The sequence below is a fragment of the Oncorhynchus mykiss genome, chromosome 7 (genome assembly GCF_057628025.1).
Source record: "Oncorhynchus mykiss isolate SJ-2025 chromosome 7, ASM5762802v1, whole genome shotgun sequence".
NCBI lineage: Eukaryota > Metazoa > Chordata > Actinopteri > Salmoniformes > Salmonidae > Oncorhynchus > Oncorhynchus mykiss.
Window position 1 is genome coordinate 21673862 of NC_143028.1, and position 18426 is coordinate 21692287.

General features: G+C 42.7%; 1 protein-coding gene across 4 annotated transcripts in view; it reads right to left on the bottom strand.

Moving 5' to 3' along the window:
* Positions 1-2328: 2328 nt before the first annotated feature.
* Positions 2329-18426, bottom strand: part of ncam2a (neural cell adhesion molecule 2a) — a 395309-nt gene continuing 379211 nt past the window's right edge. Inside the window, exons 15-17 of one of the 4 annotated variants that reach the window (XM_036983099.2) lie at positions 11519-11723; positions 6906-7022; positions 2329-5554 (exon numbers count right to left, since the gene is read on the bottom strand). In XM_036983099.2, the coding sequence (XP_036838994.2) occupies positions 5440-5554; positions 6906-7022; positions 11519-11723 (437 nt within the window). In that variant the 3' untranslated portion in view covers positions 2329-5439. Of the gene's footprint in view, positions 5555-6905; positions 7023-11518; positions 11727-18426 lie in introns of all 4 variants that reach the window. The other 3 variants (XM_036983098.2, XM_090240540.1, XM_090240541.1) reach the window with 3 other exon arrangements.

Genomic DNA, 18426 nt, shown 5'->3' on the forward strand with positions numbered 1-18426 from the left:
TCTCACAGCAAGAAATAGCAAATCTGGTGCAGTCTATGAGGAGATGCACTGCGGTACTTAATGCAGCTGGTGGCCCACCAGATACTGACTGTTATTGTTGCTTTTGATTTTGACACATTATTCCATTTCTGTTAGTCTTATGTCTGTGGAACTTGTTCAGTTCATGTCTCAGTTGTTGAATCTTGCTATGGTCATACAAATATTTACACGTGTTAAGTTTGCTGAAGTTTTTCAAGTAAAAATGAATAACTTAGGCTATAGGAAATGCAACCAACTATAGAGATTGACAGGGAGGGGGACAGGAGGGGAACCCATGTATCCCACTTCAATCCAGTAGGCTTCAGTCAAGCCTTTGGCTTCAGTCACCCCCAAGATTGCTATCAATGTGTTGATGTAGTGATCTACTCATTCTATGAATGAATAACAATGACATACAGTATGTTGGGTCGGTCTTCACACGCTTCACAGCATATCCACCCTTCTTTGCCTTGGAAAAGCTGATTTTATATCACAGCATTCAAGCTGCAGTGGTTGCCTGGGAAGCTGTGCAGACAGAGTGGATGTGGAATTTACTAAAATGTCCATCATTACAGCTTGGTGATAGTGGAAAGACAAAAGGAGATGGTAAAATATGATTTGAGGTCATTTACAAATACTATACACACCGCAACTCCTTTTGTGGACAACATTCCTTCATGCCAGCTGTGTGCTGGCAGTTCTAAGACTCAATGTAGGGGGGCTTAGGGATGGAAGAACAAATACCATATCGTGACTATCAGGTGTGTTACAGAAGATACACGGTTCACAAGTCAACGCATCAACAGCTGCGTTATCTAACTTTAGCCCCCGATCCCCCCCTAAAATGTTGGCTAACGTGTCAGACTCATCAAACGCTGATACTTACATTATGGTCAGCGCTTGCCAGATCCACTGTCAATAATGGAACAGCATCCGTCTTCAGGATTAGCTTCCTGGCAGGACATTATCGAATGTTCTCCCAACTGATAAAGCAATCTCATCTCTAAATGTGGACTGCACATGCGCGACCGTATCGTAATTTCCTGTGCAGCCTGTCCACCTGAAATGCAAAGCAGCCACTGCTGTCAGATGTCTTTGGGTAAATAGTAATTTTTACACTACGGCATCCAGTCACGACACAGTGTGCTTTTGCCGGCATGCTGGTAAGTAGCTTTGTAGCTAACTGTCAAACCACAGGCGAAAGGTTACCAGTATCTTTGGTCGGACGTTCTGCTTGAGCTTTACGGTTTGTCAACAAAGCCAAAGCAAGGGAATGTGCACATGTGATGACGGTTTCAAAGCGGCACATATTTAAATGGGTTAGGAGGCTACCAATGCATAAAGCCGGAAGTAAATCCATGGTAATGCCTGCCCCCTGATTCAAATTGTTTGACACTTTATGATCAAACTTGATCTTGATGTACCAGTTATTCATTTTCATATTTGGGTCACCCTACCTTGAACTGGTTTCAGCCCATTTGGTGAACAGGCCATTAACATCGCGAGGGAACAGAGAGAAAGAAGCCCTCAAAGCCAAATCAAACCGTCAGCGAACAGAGCCCTCTCGTAGGGAAAACAGAGCAGCGAGGAGAAGGGGCAAGTAGTGCGAGTACATGTTATATAGAAACTTCAAATGAGGTTTGAAGAGGGGGCAGCTTAGTTAGAAAGCACTTCAGTTCTCGTTGTCTCGTGTTTTGAACCATTTGGAGCCCTTTGAGCAGAGCTCTACGTTTGTTTTGGTAAATTATTGTTTAAAAAAAAAAAAATTTGTCTCCTGAAATAGAATCGAGTTGAATATGTTTTGCACGGTCCCTCTCATCCGAGGCAGACTGATATGGTTTGGAAGTGACCTCGATGCGATTGAGGTTTATCTACAAATCTGCACTTTCTGACTTATAGTATTAGTATTCTCAGGTAAAATACTATTTTGAAGTGGGTATTTGAATATTTTGTCCTTGAAAATGCAAATAGTTGAATATTGGAATGTATTTGGAAATATACCAATACAAAGAAAAGAAGTGTTTAAAGTACATATGCTTAAATACGAATGTATTTGAAACCAGGTCTGACATTGAATCAATTCCCATTCAAGATTTGTGTTGCACCACTACACTCTGTGCCCTGTATGATGATGTCTGTGTCCCAAATGTCACCCTATTCCCTACATAGTGCACTTCAGGGTACCATTTGGGACACATCCCATTATTCTTTGATTCTCGTCACACGGGTCACCAAATGTAGTAAAACCACAACCAAGATAAAAAAAAAACGAGATGAAACCTACTAAATGACCGACTCCCACATGCGTCATCTTTCACCAGGACATGTTTATTTACAGCTGATAAAATGACAGGAGGTTTGTTACAGGGTGTTCCACAGGCTACGGCCACATCGACAGTTTCCACCCCCTGCGTAAGCACACTCAGTCTGGGGAGTCCAGAGGGGGACAAGAGGCGGGGACACAATACACAGAGCTAGAAACACACCAGTACTCTCTATGGAGACAGACTGAGACGGAGTCCGAGGGTGAGAGATGTGGGAGGAGGGAACGGGGGAATAGACTGATATTCAGATATAAAATAACATGTACAAATCTCATGGCCATCAGGCAATGTGCTCCCTATTTACAGTTGTCTTAACAGGCTACAGAGCAACTCCAGGACTGCAGGTACAGTTTATCAATCGTGCTTTGGGAGAGAAAACAAAGCCAGTTTCATGGGGTAAAACCTATGGAGCAAAGAGGGGTAGAGGGGATTCTCAGACACACATGCAGAGCGCTCCAGCCAGAGAATTGATGACAGCGATATACATGATAATCCATTTTTAAATTCAGGTTAAGACACACACAGCACACGCACACATGGACTTATGTACAGGCACGCACACACACGCGGTATCACACCCATTTCAGTGCTCAAATACTGTATGCTGCCTGTGCTAAAACCCTCGTTACTCTATCAGAGCTAACTGTCAGAGTCCACCTAGCTCTCAAGCAGTGGCAAATACTATATTTCCCAGAATTCACAGCGCCACTAATTAACGACAGGGTCATTACAAACGGGCAGCACGACGGCGTCTGTCACGTCGACTCTGCAAGGAATAGTCCAGTCACCAAAGAGCATGTGCGCCGCTCCCTCGGCTAATGGCAAACAAGCCTCCTATTACATTTTAATTGAATGGTTTACACTGTTGCCACCGCAGCAAGGGACCAGGGGGACAATGGGCCGTGGGAAAACCAAGTCATGCTATTATCTTAATTACAGCCTCCATTGAAATGCTGTGAAGTGACCTAAGGGCCCACTGTGTGTGTGTTTTCTTGAGGGTAAAGTGATGAATAGTAAAGAGCACTGTCACGTCGTCACTGAACTGTCAGACCAGAACTAAAATAAGCTTTTTTTTTCAGCTGGAGAGCGTTCACACAAGAAAGCCTGTTTTTGCTTTTGAAAAAAGACTCATCTTTTCCGGGTCTATTTACATACGAGCTTTGTAAAATATGTTTTTTTTTCTCTTTACCTATTTACATGACAACCTCAGAGAAAGAAAATGAACAGAAAAATGTTAATTGGTTTTTGATCATTAATATTGGCATTAAACTAAAATCAACTATAAATTAAGTGTATCTAAAAAAACATGACTGAAATACTTTGCGTGTGCCCGTGTCTAGTCTAACAGTTGAGAACAGAACAATTCAACATTCATTGGTTTTCACCTTTAGTCAATAGAATGATGGCACAACTTTCAAATGAAGCAAACAATATTGGACATGACTCTTTTCCTTTTTATAGACTACTTTTTCCCCCCAAAAAACTACTCACAGGACTGTATGACAACCACATTATTTTCACATTTCAATTTCATGTCAACATCAATTGTTTTTTTTCCTGTCTTTGAGAAAAAAAAAATATTTAAAAAGAATTGAACGGCAAAAAATTTAAATAAACATTCAATGTAAAGCAGAGTAACCATAAAATAACACAAAATTGTCTCTGTTGTTTATTGTTGTGTTTTGAGGTGCGAGATAACAAGCGCTGTAGCCTGGTTACGGATACACCATGAAGACGGTTAACAAATACACAGGAAACATTACCTATAACTCTAAGGGCCCGGTACAGATTCATTGTCTGCCTAAAAACAGCAGTACTCATGGCATCACCATCAAAACCAGTGCTAAAACACAACCTTGCACAATCCTTACAATGAAGCCAGCTCATTGGTCAACAGTGGCAGGTGTAACTATGTTCATATTCTGTTCAAAATATTTTAAATTTCCTGGCTAACTTCCTGACCACATGAACCATGTGTGCTGACCACGTGGTCCTCTCAGATGTAACCACCTAGAACCATAATGGATCTTGGGGGATTCTTTCTCACTGGCTAACAAATAGCTATTATCATCAGAGATTATGTTCCTGTCATGCTGTCACCTTATGGATACACATGGTACACTAGTAAAATAATGGAGACAGACAGCTTGCATAGTTAACGCAAACGATTTTGATCAAATATGCTAAATATATTTACACAGCTCTCACACTCATAACAGCTCTCAAACTCATAACAGCAGACACATTCAGACACACCAATACGACTATCACTACAATGTGCAAAGGCACCTTGACAGTACCTGTTAATTTTTTTATCTTCTTTAAAAGAACAAATCAAAATGGTGGCATAACCAATGAGCTAGCTCAACATTCTCTGAGCCGGAAGCTCAAAGAGGAGCGGGCATAAAGGGGCGGATGTAACGTAGTACACAAGCATTAGACAGGACAGCCCAGACATCACATCTTAGACCAGAGCCGCAATAGAATACAGACGAGACTGCTGCAGTGAGGACAGGGTAGCTTACTCTGTAAATGCTACTGTAGGAGATCTTTTTTTACCAGGCACAGCGGACTTGAGTGGGAGTCGATAGTGGCGCTACTTATCCTTCAGACAGAGAGCTTTGGCGTGTATGTGTTTGTGTGTGTGTGTGTATGTGTGTGTATGTATGTATGTATGTATGTATGTATGTATGTGTGTAGGATCAGGTGGGTTTTTGCAAATGGGGATTGAATAAGAGGGGGAAGGAAAATAAATAAATGCAACGGATAAGCAACGGCCAAGGCATAAAAAAACAACAATAAAACCAAAGTCAGAGGAAAAAATGAAACAATATTACAATCACTGATCAACACGAAGTGTCTTCGACTGGAGCCATCTTGGATAGAAACAACATCATTGATTAGTCACATAAAAACGCTTGTTGTTGGGGTCTTCCTCTCTCTTATTTGTATTTACACACACTTTTCGTTTTTTCTCTGGGCCCTTATGGACATATAAGGGATATCATCATATTTTTTTTATTCTGTGTTTTGGTCTCAGGGTAGGATGCTCCGAAGTGTTCTCGTTTGCGGCGAGGGGCGAGAGGGCACACACATTTTATGCTTTACTGTCGTCCTGCTTTGTGTGGATGCTGTTGTCACTGTGCACTTTGATCTCGATCATGTCGGGCTTGAGCGTCTCCTTCCCGTTCTCCTCCTTCAGCGGTAGCTTCCTGTGGGAGAGAGACAAAGGAGACAGACACGTCTGAGTGAGAGACCTCAGATGAAAGGGTTAACTATAACTACACATTTCACTCAACCCACGTCTCACTCATGACCATGGCTGTTCATTGTTCATTACGGTTACAGTACAGGGGAGACACTCATAAACAATCAATACATAGAAATGTGGAATGTGAACGGACTTAATCACCCTGTGAAACGTATGACATTTAGATAATGCATTTACATACACGCATACAGAGCATGCATCCTTATTGGCAAACTATAAGAGGTGGGATGAGTGGTAGTTTCCATGGCAGCATAGAGTGAACACGATGGAGAATGATGCATCCATAACATAAGTAGCGGTCCTCTACTACTACTCAATGCATGTAATACATTCAAAGTTAACACACTGACTGACTGTCTAATTAATACATTTACTTGATCAATATATTAATATGGTGGTTGATAATGTCAACAGTTTCAACAGCACTCAATTAACTTACTGAACATACATAAAAAATACACAAACAAAAAATGATATAACAAAAACAATCCCTCATTTTTAACGCCGGAAATACAACAACGAACAATCTACACCGGATTAATTTACAGTACTCATATAAGCTCAGTCGATTAGACTACACTACAACTATCAAATCCAGTAGCGTTAAAAGATCCCATCGGCAAGGGACACCCTTGGGTTGAAGAAGCCTGCTGTAAGATGGACTAAATTTTGACCTTTGGCCCATGGCTGTTGAACCATGTACTGTAGAAGGCTCTTGACTGACTGGACACGGATGTGGCCTGGATTCAAAATACTCTTTCATACTAAAGCACATTTCCACAACTATATGTCCAGTAATGATATCAGTTAAGTGAGTGCAAGGGCAATACCATAAGCCAAGACCTAGAAAACACACTAAAACACCAACTCCTTATGCTTCTTGTCAACTTCAGCTAAAGTGCCCTTTTCTACTAATAGGGCTACATATTTGGGTTAGGCTGGGGTTACATTATGCTATGTTTAGACGAGGGACACAAAAAAACATACGAGCATAGCTGGACAAGGACGCAAGAAAGAGGGTGACGTCAAAAGCAAGCCAACACGACAGTATGTGTTGCTATGGTGATTTCAGTAAACAATACGTGCAAATTAACATCCGGTAGAAAACAACGCTACGGCAAAGGTCGATATATTTGCACTCTGCGGGCAAGTCCCTTCTACCGTGGCTACTGACGGCATTCACCACCTGCCATTGAAAACAATGACATCCGGTTTGCCGTCTACCTCGTACCATCTAAACGCAGCATTAGGGTGGACAGGGCCTTAGAACCCTAGTGGTTCTGGTTCCTTACTCTGGCTCTGTGAGAGGTGTAGTCTCGTTGGGTTCGTGCACTGGGCTCCCATCGTGGTTAGTTATTCTCTCCTCTTCCGTTCTCATCTCAACGATAGGATCCTTGGACCCATCGCCCCTACGCACAAACACACACAGGCATGAGCATGCACGTGCGTGCACACACAGTTACACACACAGTTACACACACACACACACACACACACACACACTTCAGCAAATCCATTTGTGACACAAAGCAGACAGAAGCAGCGCTTTCCTGTTCTCGTCTCTCCTTTGCTTCTATGATATCTCCAGCGGCCATGTCTCCATGCAACCCTGTATACTTAACCCTCACACAGAAGGCGGAGGAGATATCTCAGTGTGCCTGCCTGTAATCTACAGAGCCTCCAAGTGACACCAAAGCACAGTGGGGAAGTCTCTCTCGTTCCCTCGCTTGCTCCTTCCTTCGACAATGTTAATCTCGCCAATAAGGCTATCCACACCAGTGCTTTGGGGCTTGCTGACAATCCGAAGGGATTGGATTGGGCTGAGTCGGGGGAACCTGACTGGCCCTGGGTTCAACCACTTCCTATCTCAGGGGGTTTGGATGTTAAGCTCCACAGTATGTCAGTAGTGACTCTGAGGGGGCCGATTTCCTATAATAAGCCTGAAAAGTCCATAATGCCGGGCATACACTACTCAAATTTTTTTTGCCACAAATTCGCCACATTTTTGCCGTCCCAGACAAATTTCCATGATCGGGGTGAAATCCTATGAACTAGGGCTAGGATTAGTACATTGGGACTCACGAAGTTTGAGCGAGTCAAGGACACACCGATGATGGCTGTTCAGTTATCCAGATCCCTGGTGGTTGTCCGAGAATATTCTGACTTTATGATCGTACATCTTGTAGTATGTGCAGTACTATGACGCGATTGGGCAAGGACTGCTGACAATGGCCAATGAGTGCTCAGCATGTGTGACCAACAATGATGGCAAAAAAGAAAGCAACAGCAACACACATCGTGTGGACTGAGGTGATGGAAGATAGATTGATGGAGCTGAAGAGAGCAAAATGCCTTTTCAATGGGCAAGTTCGTTTTATATGGCCCGGTGACCCGGATGAGCGGAGTTTGCTTATTTTAGACCATTCCATTGGTCCTTAAGTGAAATATCCATCCAGCTAGGACACCAATATTACATCTGCATCCTACCATGATAGAAACCAAAAAGATAACATGAAATAATAATGATAATATAAAATTAAGTCCATATTCTGCTCCTCGGTCTCTTTAAAAAAGAAAATGTTTCTGCACATAATAATGTGCACACTAATAAACCTGTTCACTTGCATGACAGCATTTTTTCCCTATGACAACCGAGAACCTCAGGGCAAGATCAAATAGGGAATCATTGTGTAATGTGAGCAACCTGGGGTTGAGGATGGACAGAATTAGATATTTGAGACAAGGAAATCGGTGCATGTCCAAGTTGTTATTAAGATTTTAGAAGTGTGTAGTGTATGCCCGGCGCAAGGTTCAGTCCTCAAGGCCGAACATAAACGTGTAGAGACAATTGACAAGTACCATCCACATTAAAGCAGCTTGCAGTATTTGGCCTACGGGCTTGTAGTTTGAGAACCCTGCTTTAAACACAAGGGAGAAACGAGTCCAAACAGCATGTCGGAAACACATATAAACTATACCTTTTTACGAAGCAAAACCGCAGTCCTCAAGTCCCGCCAGACCTTACCTATCCTATTATAACCTATAACCTAAGACAACACTCCTACGCCAAAGATAACTCAATTACTATTTCCTCCACAATGCAGACCTAATCTTACAAACCTAACAACAACAAAAAACCACGGTCAGTTACTTAGCCACTATATTTGCCACTTAGTGAAAAGTGTACAGTGCTTAAAATGCTAAACAATAATTAAGTATAGGAGATGACTTGTACATTTATCTCGGTAGAAGACATAAATGGGTTAATCAATCATGTTGGGTGTTCGTTTAATTTATTCCATCCTAAATGTTATTCATAGTAATATTATGTCCCCAAATAGATGTCTCTCTATTTGGACGTATATTAATTTGTTTTTACAATGCTGTGCTTGTTTATTTAGCTTTTTAAGCACTTTGAGATAAAACATGTTTTTACTGAAAAGCACTATATAAGCTAAATAAATGGTTATGATTAGGAATGTATTTTGTCTGTATAGAAACACCATGTGAATCTATTAAAAAGGACACAAACCGTTTATTACCACCTTTCCCACACAAGCACGTCCTTGCTCAATACAAAATGGATTATGGCAGGCAAAAACACATCAAATATGCAATTAAATAATTATACATTGCTAATGCACATTTGTATGCTTCGGCACCTAAAAATGCTGAAAGCATGCATTCCTGAACTCAATGAATAGTTCATTAGCCAGTGAATTAAAGTTATTTTAATTTAATCAAATTATTTAATGATAATGTGATTCTTTTGGAAATAAAGTGGGCCGCTATTGTGTGGGAACAAATACAGGCTGGTTGTTGTCCCTTTCCCTCTGCCCTTGTTCAACTCCCCCTGCAGATCTGAGACAATTGAGTTGGTGTAAGCAGTAGCTAGTTTCTTCTATTTTGCTTACAGCCATTTTAAAATCAGATCTAGCAAGGCTGCAAGGGAGGGAACAACTTTTTGGAATGAGATGCTGCCCAAAGCAAACTGGTAAAACACGCCGTATGCTTCGCCTCAAGGAAATGACCAGCAAAACCAAGTCAAGTTGTTGTCAACTCCATCAGTGTAACGGTTCTCTTGTTGTGAAGTAGAGGCGGACCAAAACGCAGCGTGGTGGTTGTTCATTGTATTTTAATGAAGACACTATACATGAACAAACTAACGAAAACAAGAAACGTGAGAACTCAAAACAGCCCTATCTGGTGCAAACACAAAGACAGGAACAATCACCCACAAACACACAGTGAAACCCAGGCTACCTAAGTATGATTCTCAATCAGAGACAACTAATGACACCTGCCTCTGATTGAGAACCATACTAGGCCGAAAACATAGAACTACCCCAAAACATAGAAAAACAAACATAGACTGCCCACCCAACTCACGCCCTGACCATACTAAATAAATACAAAACAAAGGAAATAGAGGTCAGAACGTGACAATCAGAATCAAATGTTACTATCCACTCTTTCCATTCACCACTTACTGTCATGATAAGGTGGACCATTTACATGTTAGTGTCTTACATAACTTATACAATCCTACAGAACATTCAACACATCTCTAAGACTTAGAATCCCATCTTAGCACCACTTAAGCATCGTGGTAGACCTGAATTAGCATCTGAAACTTAAAGCATCTCCTACTTTCCATTAATCCAAATCCCTCAGATGTGTGGAAAGGCCTGAGTCAGAGGCAGTCCTGCAGTCTCAGCAGGAAGATGTCACCCACCCACCCACTGACCAGACAGTTGCACGCATGCACCCACCCACCGACCAGACAGTCGCACGCACCCACCCGCCCACCGACCAGACAGTCACACGCACGCAGGCACACACACGCCGACTGCATCACACCTCCCTGTGACTCAACGCAATGTCAGTCTAGCTACACAATCTCTTGTTAGGCTCTTCCCTTCCCTTGCCTCGGCTTGGAGCGACACACTGACAACTCTCCCACTGTATCCATCTTTCTCCCTATATCCCTCTCTCCACTTTATTCCTCTTTCACTCTATCTTTCGTTCTCCCCAACCCCTCTCTCTCTCTTTCCATATTTCCCCAATCTCTATCCCTCTTTCACTCTCACTCTACATCCATTCTGCGGTGCTAGAGTCATCAGTCCTATCTTGCGTTTATTAATTATTCATGCTGTTTCAAATGAAACTCCAGTTTCATGGGAATGAAAGTGGAGGTAAATAGTAATAGATGTGGTTTTGTAATGGCATGCTCAGTGAAGCCTGAACATAGATAAGCACACACTGTACCTCGATTTAGACCCTCCGAACAAACACATAGTCTTGTATTATTCCCCACTATCACGCATACAGATTTTTTTCACGTACACATGCATGTACACACACGCCACTAACAAACATATGGACACACATGCACGCACGTTAAAACACACAATTGCGTGCATACACACCAGACATACCACATACAGTTCACATGAAGAAAATAAAACTGTACCAAGTATATTTCTGCATGGTTAAATGAGTGATTTACATATTTTGACAGTGGGGAGTGACCGGGTGAGATATAAACTGCCTTTGCGTGCGTCTCAATCGTCTAAATTGGCTTAATTTCCATCATCTGCAATTATATGTAAAGTTTGGACAGCTGAAAATAATAATGTCAAACTAAATGGAGGATTAACTTTCACCTTTCCAATTCTTCCAGATCAGAACGTATGAGGGAAAAGGGAGTAGAAAGAATTGAGACGCACTCTGAGTGAGTGAGTAAGGGTGTCAGTGAGGGAGGGAGTGAGTGAGTAAGCAAGTGAGTGAGTGAGCGAGTGAACAATAGCTTATGACTAACTGCCTGACTGACCGACAATGTCACATCACACATTCTATAACAAAAGGTCAGTTGCCGCAGTTCCAAGGTCAAAGGTCCACTCACAGGTAGGCGGCCTTGCCCTCCTCCATCTCCTTGCTCTTGCCGCTGGTGGCCGTCTTCTTGCTGCAGAGCTTGCGCGTGATACACATGAGCAGGCCACACTGGCGCAGGAAGTAGCAGCTGACGTCCACCACCACGAGGACCAGGAGGAGTACGACCAGACCCAGGCCCACCACAGGCCCCAGCCCCAGGCCGCTGAACAGGGAGTCTGCTAGATGGAGGCCGGACAGAGAGAGACAGAGTACTGTCACTCAACGAGTTACAGAGACAGAGTAAGAGACACACAACATATTAATATAACCCAGGCCATCCACAGGCCAGAGCCCAAGGCCACTGAACAGGGATTATCCTGATGGAGAGAGATATTGTCACTCAGCAAGTTATACAGGCATCAGACACGCATCAAGGTGATATAACCCGGGCTGAGCCACATCACAACCGCCCCCAGGCCCAAGCTGCTGAACAGGTAGTCTGCTAAGAAGGGAGAAACAGAGAGAAAGCCCTGTGGGAAGCTGCTATAGACCACCAAGTCCTAAATCAATATGTGCTTGATAATGTATGCGATATCAACAGAGGTACATTTTTTGGGTGATTTAAATATTAACTGGCTTTCATCAAGCTGCCAACTCAAGAAAAAGCTTCAAACCGTAACCAATGCCTGCAACCTGGTTCAGGTTATCAATCAACCTACCAGGTGTCATGACTCGCCTGTGAGGATCCAAGGATCAGGTTACACTGGATCATCTCTACAGAGCCCCGCTTCTCCTTCGGAGGGAGAGGGAGGGATTGATGTTGAGGTTTTATGATCGTAAACCATAGGCAGCAGATGATTCCTTTTGGGGTCTAGTTTGAGCGAAAGGAATGTCTGTGGGCTTTATGAAGAGTTTGCCGCCCAAAAACTACAACATCAAACAATGGACACTGGGACAATATATTTTCACATCCGAGTGTTGGGAATGATGACAGTTGGAATTTGTAATATGAAGGTCTATTTTGTTATGTAATTAAAAGTTGCATGAAGACTTTATAACGAAAACATTGAAACTTGAAGAATTTTCATGCTGTCTATATCATGTTAACATACTTCACGTTGTGTAGAAAATATGCAGGATGAAGACAATGTTTATGTGACGATAAGATTGTGATTTTAGTTCTCTAACAAGATCATAGTAAATTGTGATACCTTGCCTCGTAATTAGCCATGCCCCAGTGAACCCAGAGTGCGTATCAGCATGACGTAAGAGCCCCCTTTTAACCCGAGGATATAAAGCTTTTGCTTTAAGAATTAACATATCAGACTAGAATGACCACGAGCTGCAGCTGAGGTCTACGATTAGTCACGATCCTGAAATGTAACACCAGGTTAAAGAAGACCTCTAAAAACTTCTTAGGGCTGCAATATGATATGATGATATGACAACAGCCAGTGAAAGTGCAGGGCGCCAAATTCAAAACAACAGAAATCTCATAATTAAAATTCCTCAAACATACATGTATTTTAAACCGTTTTAAAGGTAATCTTGTTGTTAATCCCACCACAGTGTCCAATTTCAAATAGGCTTTACAGCGAAAGCACCACAAATGATTATGTTAGGTCACTACCAAGCCACAGAAAAACACAGCCATTTTTCCAGCCAAAGAGAGGAGTCACAAAAACCTTAACTTCTTGACGCTACACATCCCCGTTAGCGGGATCATTTTCGTCAGCAACCGCTGAATAGCATAGCGCCACAGTCAAATAATATTACTAAAAAATATTCATATTCATGAAATCACAAGTGCAATATTGCAAAACACATCTTAGCCTTTTGTTAATCCACCACTTGGGCCCTACTGCCCACGTTGTTTTTCCCAATCTCGGCACTCCAAGAGCTTGTGAGCACAGCTTTTGGGGACAGAAGCGGCAAAAGATGATGCACAAGGTGAGTGGCTACCAAACAACACCACACCGGCAATGATAGCTATTAAAAAATGTCCACAACCAAACAGGTCCCGTAGAGATCAACTTGGCCGCCACGTTCCTGTACCTAACAATCACAAAGGTTCAGGGCACAAGGGTAATGTGCATAACAAGAGCAACAAAGGGTCCAACTACGATCAAAACATCAACCGAAGTTCTCTAGAAGCTCTGATTAGAGATGTACTGCAGCAGAATAAATTTGAGAAAGGATAAGTCACCATGACTAGGCGTAAAATTGCCGGGGAACGAGTCCGCAGAAATTCACTCCATTCGCGAGGACGTCAACATTAACATTACTCACACCCTCACTCAAATCCATGTCCAGGGCCCCCTTGATCTAAACACAAGCCCACAGGTTTTGTCAACAGACTCTGATATAGATGTGGAGATGCACAAGGTAAGCAGCATTGCAACAGCTGATTCCTCTCCCATTCCAATAGAGGACCCACTGGGTCATGAAGGTGGCTTATCCATCTTGAAAATCGACACAGATAACCAACCAATTCTTCCAACCCAATCCACTTTGTTGGGGATATGACGAGAAAAACCTCCTCGAATAGGCCATACCTTAAACCAGTCTTAGAGGACTGTTTGACCTGTGATGTGCTGATAGATTCGGGTTCGACTATTTACCTCATATCTCAAAAGAGCAGTGGACCCAGCAAAACGTTAGTTGAAAACAGAACGTAGCAACACGGTACTTTAAGTATTCACTCAAGCTATCCTGCCTCTAACCAAGGGTCTCCTACTAAAACTGAACTTCAAAAGCGTGTCACTTATCCACCCTGTGCATTGACACTGAACAGATGCTGACTGAGATAGATTTAATTGATTGTTTGGTACCGCTAATGGATTGACAAGTCTCACTCTTGGCATGCCGATGGCATTGGTGGATGACTGTTCTTACCGTCATCTAGATCACTTGCAAACTGAGGTGGGATTGGTGTGGCACAACGACATTCCGCGCAAACCTGTTCAATTTCAGCTAGGCAACAAGACCAGCCAGCAAACAGCGGTGAAACATGACTTGTTGGAACTGGCAATCTGCACCAACTCAAACTACGCCACACTCAACTTCTTATGCCACTTGTCGTTTTGGAAACAAAAGACTACGTCGAGTGGCCAAAGAAGTGAAAAGCAAAGAGCTCATTCTAGCTTGCGACGACCTCATAACCAAACACGACATACTGGAAGAACGTCAAGGGACACTCCTAATCACCTGGTCGTGACAAACTTGGCAACAACCATGCCGACATTATGGCGAAATCCAGTGCAATTCACGGCACCCCTTGGGTGTTTGATACTCGGGAAGCAATGATCACTGAGGCGCCCATGGTAACACGTAGCCATGTAGCACCGCAGAACATAATAATGTGTTGCTAACTCATTCATTCCGGAATGGTGACCTGGTAGCAAAGCAACACCAAGATGAGTCCCTTGCCACTTTGATGGCTTTCCGGTCTGATCCTGTCAATCACCCAGTGTCTGAACTGGCTTTGGCAGGCTCACACGACTTGCGTTCACTGTACGCAACTAAACAGCACCTCACACTTGTCGATAACCTACTGGTTTAGGTTTCAGAAACCGACGCCACACGAAGGTAGGTGGTTCCTAAACAGAGGGGGGTAATGATAGCTCATGCCCACGACGAGCCATGTGGAGGCCATAGGGGGGTAAAGGCTACATGTGAAACATTGCAACAGGTGGCCAACTGGCCTCACATGGAACAAGACATGACACAATACGTGAGGGTGTGTCTAGTTTGCTGCCAGTTTCAACCCTCCAAGCCACTTCATAGAGCACCCTTGCAACACTTCCCAGAGCTCGATCCAGATCGACTGGGTAGGCCCAGTTGCCAGGTCAGCAAGAGGCAACAAGTATCTCCTCACAGTGACTTGCGCATTCACAAAGTGGGTGGAGTGTCTGCCCGTAGCCAATGACACAGAAGAAACCACGGCTGTTCTTTTGCTCAACCACGTTTTCAGTCATTTCAGCCTGTTAGGAGAAACCGTGGACAGTGATAGCGGAACCCATTTTTGGGCAGCTCTTATGACCGAACTGTGGTGGCTCCTGGGAGTCAAAGCTAAAATCCACATTGAGGACCACCCTAGGAGCTCCGGCAGGTTAGAAATGAGCAACCAGACAATTTTCAGAATCCTGAGAAAATATGTGGCAGCCAACCACAACGATTGGGATCTCAAACTCCCACTGGTACTGATGGAGATCAGAGCCACACGCAACAGGTCAATGGGAATAACACCATTCGAGATGATGACTGACTGGCAAATGACACTTCCACTGCATCTTCTGTACCAACCGGGAGAGGTTGCCACAGCCTACAAGGCTCATCAATACGTGGCGGACATCAAACCCACCTCCAGACTGACTACCTTTGTGTACACTCAAGGCAAATTGGAAAGAAGACCCATTACGACAAAAAAGACCCCACACCAGGTGTTCGAGATCGGAGATAAGGCATGGTACTACATATACACCAAACCCGTGGGCGTCGTAACAAAGTTCCTGCCCCACTGGACAGGGCTAGACGAGAGTGGTAAAGCTGTCACCTGTAGCTTATTATATCAGAATCCCCAGCTCCAGAGTTCGCTAGGTCAGCCCTGTAATGTCCTCTGCCATGTTTCAGAGTGCCTTAACTACTCACCTTAAAATAGGATCACCCTAGATATGACAGAGACAATGTCATGATAGAGTCATTTAGCCAAGACAAAGTAATTATATAGAACATAGTCCAATTATATGATTACGGTGTGGTAGCTATATTTTGTTTATTCAATTTTCTTTGTTTAATTCGCTTTGACAATTAGGAAGCGATAGAGCCACAAACCAGTTCCCCATATGGCCATCAGTTAACACCGCTCATTTGGGGAAGACATTTAAATGATGTATTGCCTGAGTGTTGTGCGTTGTTAACATCTGCCTAAGTTACTGCCTAGATATACTAGCCTGGACAACCATACGACGGGTCCGGAACGGCGGGCCACAGCCCGGACCTCCCCTGTTCATTCTGGTGGTGGTCTTTTATGACACCTCACATTGATTGTAAACCATAGGCAGCAGACGATTCCTTTTGGGGTCTAGTTAGGGTGTTTGGAATACCTGTGTGTCTTATTAAGTATTCTTTGCCCAAAAACTACAACCTCAAACAATGGACATTGGGACAATATATTTCAACATCCGAGTGTTGGGAATGATGACAGTTGGAATAAGGAAAATTAAGGTACATTTTGTGATTAAAAGTTGCATGAAAACTTTATAACAAAAACATTTTAACTTGAAGAATTTTCTGACTGTGTATATCATGGTTACATACTTTACATTGTGTGGAAAATATTGAGGATAAAGAGATCGTTTTTGTGACGATAAGATTGTGATTTTAGTTCTCTAACGAGATCATAGTAAATTGAGATACCGTGCCTCGTGATTAGCCACACCCCAAGGAACACAGAGACGGCGTGACGTAAAAAGCCCCCTTTTTACCCGAGGGTATAAAGCATTTGAGTTAAGAATGAACATATCAGACTAGAATTACCACAAGCTGCAGCTGAGGTTTACGATTAGTCACGATTTCGAAACGCAACACGAGGTTGAAGACAAAAGGAACCTCTCAACAATCAACCCACGAAGGCCTGGGCCCAACAGAGATACCCAACAAAGACCTTCAACATGTAAATACATGCATTACTTCTTACCCATAAGAGTGGCAGTACAGGGCAAGGTATTCGAGCTAAATTAAGCGTAGTTTACAAATGTATCCATGTGTTGCTTCTCTTTCTCTCTTGCGCTCTCTCGCTCTTTAAATCTCCATCTTGTGTAACGCTCATTAAGTATCTAATCAATGACCTTACACCGTGTGTGTGTGTGTATCATATGTTATCATTTAGCTTGTTAGTAAATAAATAATCAAATTAATTTGCGCGGTATGGAATGATCAGTGAGACCTGGGTTTTTGCAAATGTACGTAGTCTACGACGTTCAGAATGAGACTGATTTGAGGAAGTTATTAATTAGTGACTGCTATAATATCTAACTCATTAAACAAACTTTAACCGTGGTGCCCCAAATCCCTAATGAGTTAGATGTCACATGATTAATTTAATTGAGTAATAATTCAACGTAGTAGGCAATTATTCAATAAATAGCAGTCATCACACTAATGATAGTCACATCACAATACAAAAATATGCTTTAAAGCAGTATACAAATCCATCAGATGTGGTGATCACAATATAGTAGCCACATCTAGGAAAACCGAAGTTCCAATAGCTGGGCCTAATAGTGTGTAAGAGGTAATACAATATGTTTTGTAGTGATTCCTATGTTGTTGATGTAAAAAATATTTGTTGGTCTGTGGTGTGTAATGAGAAGCAACCAGCGCCTCACCTAACACCTTTATGAAATTGCTTATACACGTTACGAATAAGCATGCAGCCATTAAGAAAATCACTGTAAAAATTGTTAAATCCCTGTGGTTTGATGAGGAATTTGTCCTTGTCCTCGTCCTGTTGTGTCCCATTTATATATTTTTTTTATATATTTTTCTTCGCATATCCTTTCATATATTTTTCTAAACCTCAACTTCAAAATACTCTCCTCCTCCTTTTTTCTAAAGTATTTTTCTTTACTTAAGAACCAACCAACATAAGCTAGCAAGCTAACTTGCTACTAGCTAGTCGTCAGCTAACCACTGCTAAAGGTCATCAGCTAACCTTTAGCTCGCAAAACTCTCGCCAATTTGCACAACACGATTCAAACCAGAGTATACCGGACCTATTTTCTCTCCATATCCCCCGATTCCTATCGCAAGCTCTGAACCTTTTCACTTGGATCATCGCAGCTAGCTAGCTGCTATCCGAGTGGCTACTCCCGGCTAACGTCTCTGTCCTGAAGCAAGCACCAATTAGCCTGAAGCTAGCCCATGCTAGGCCCATCT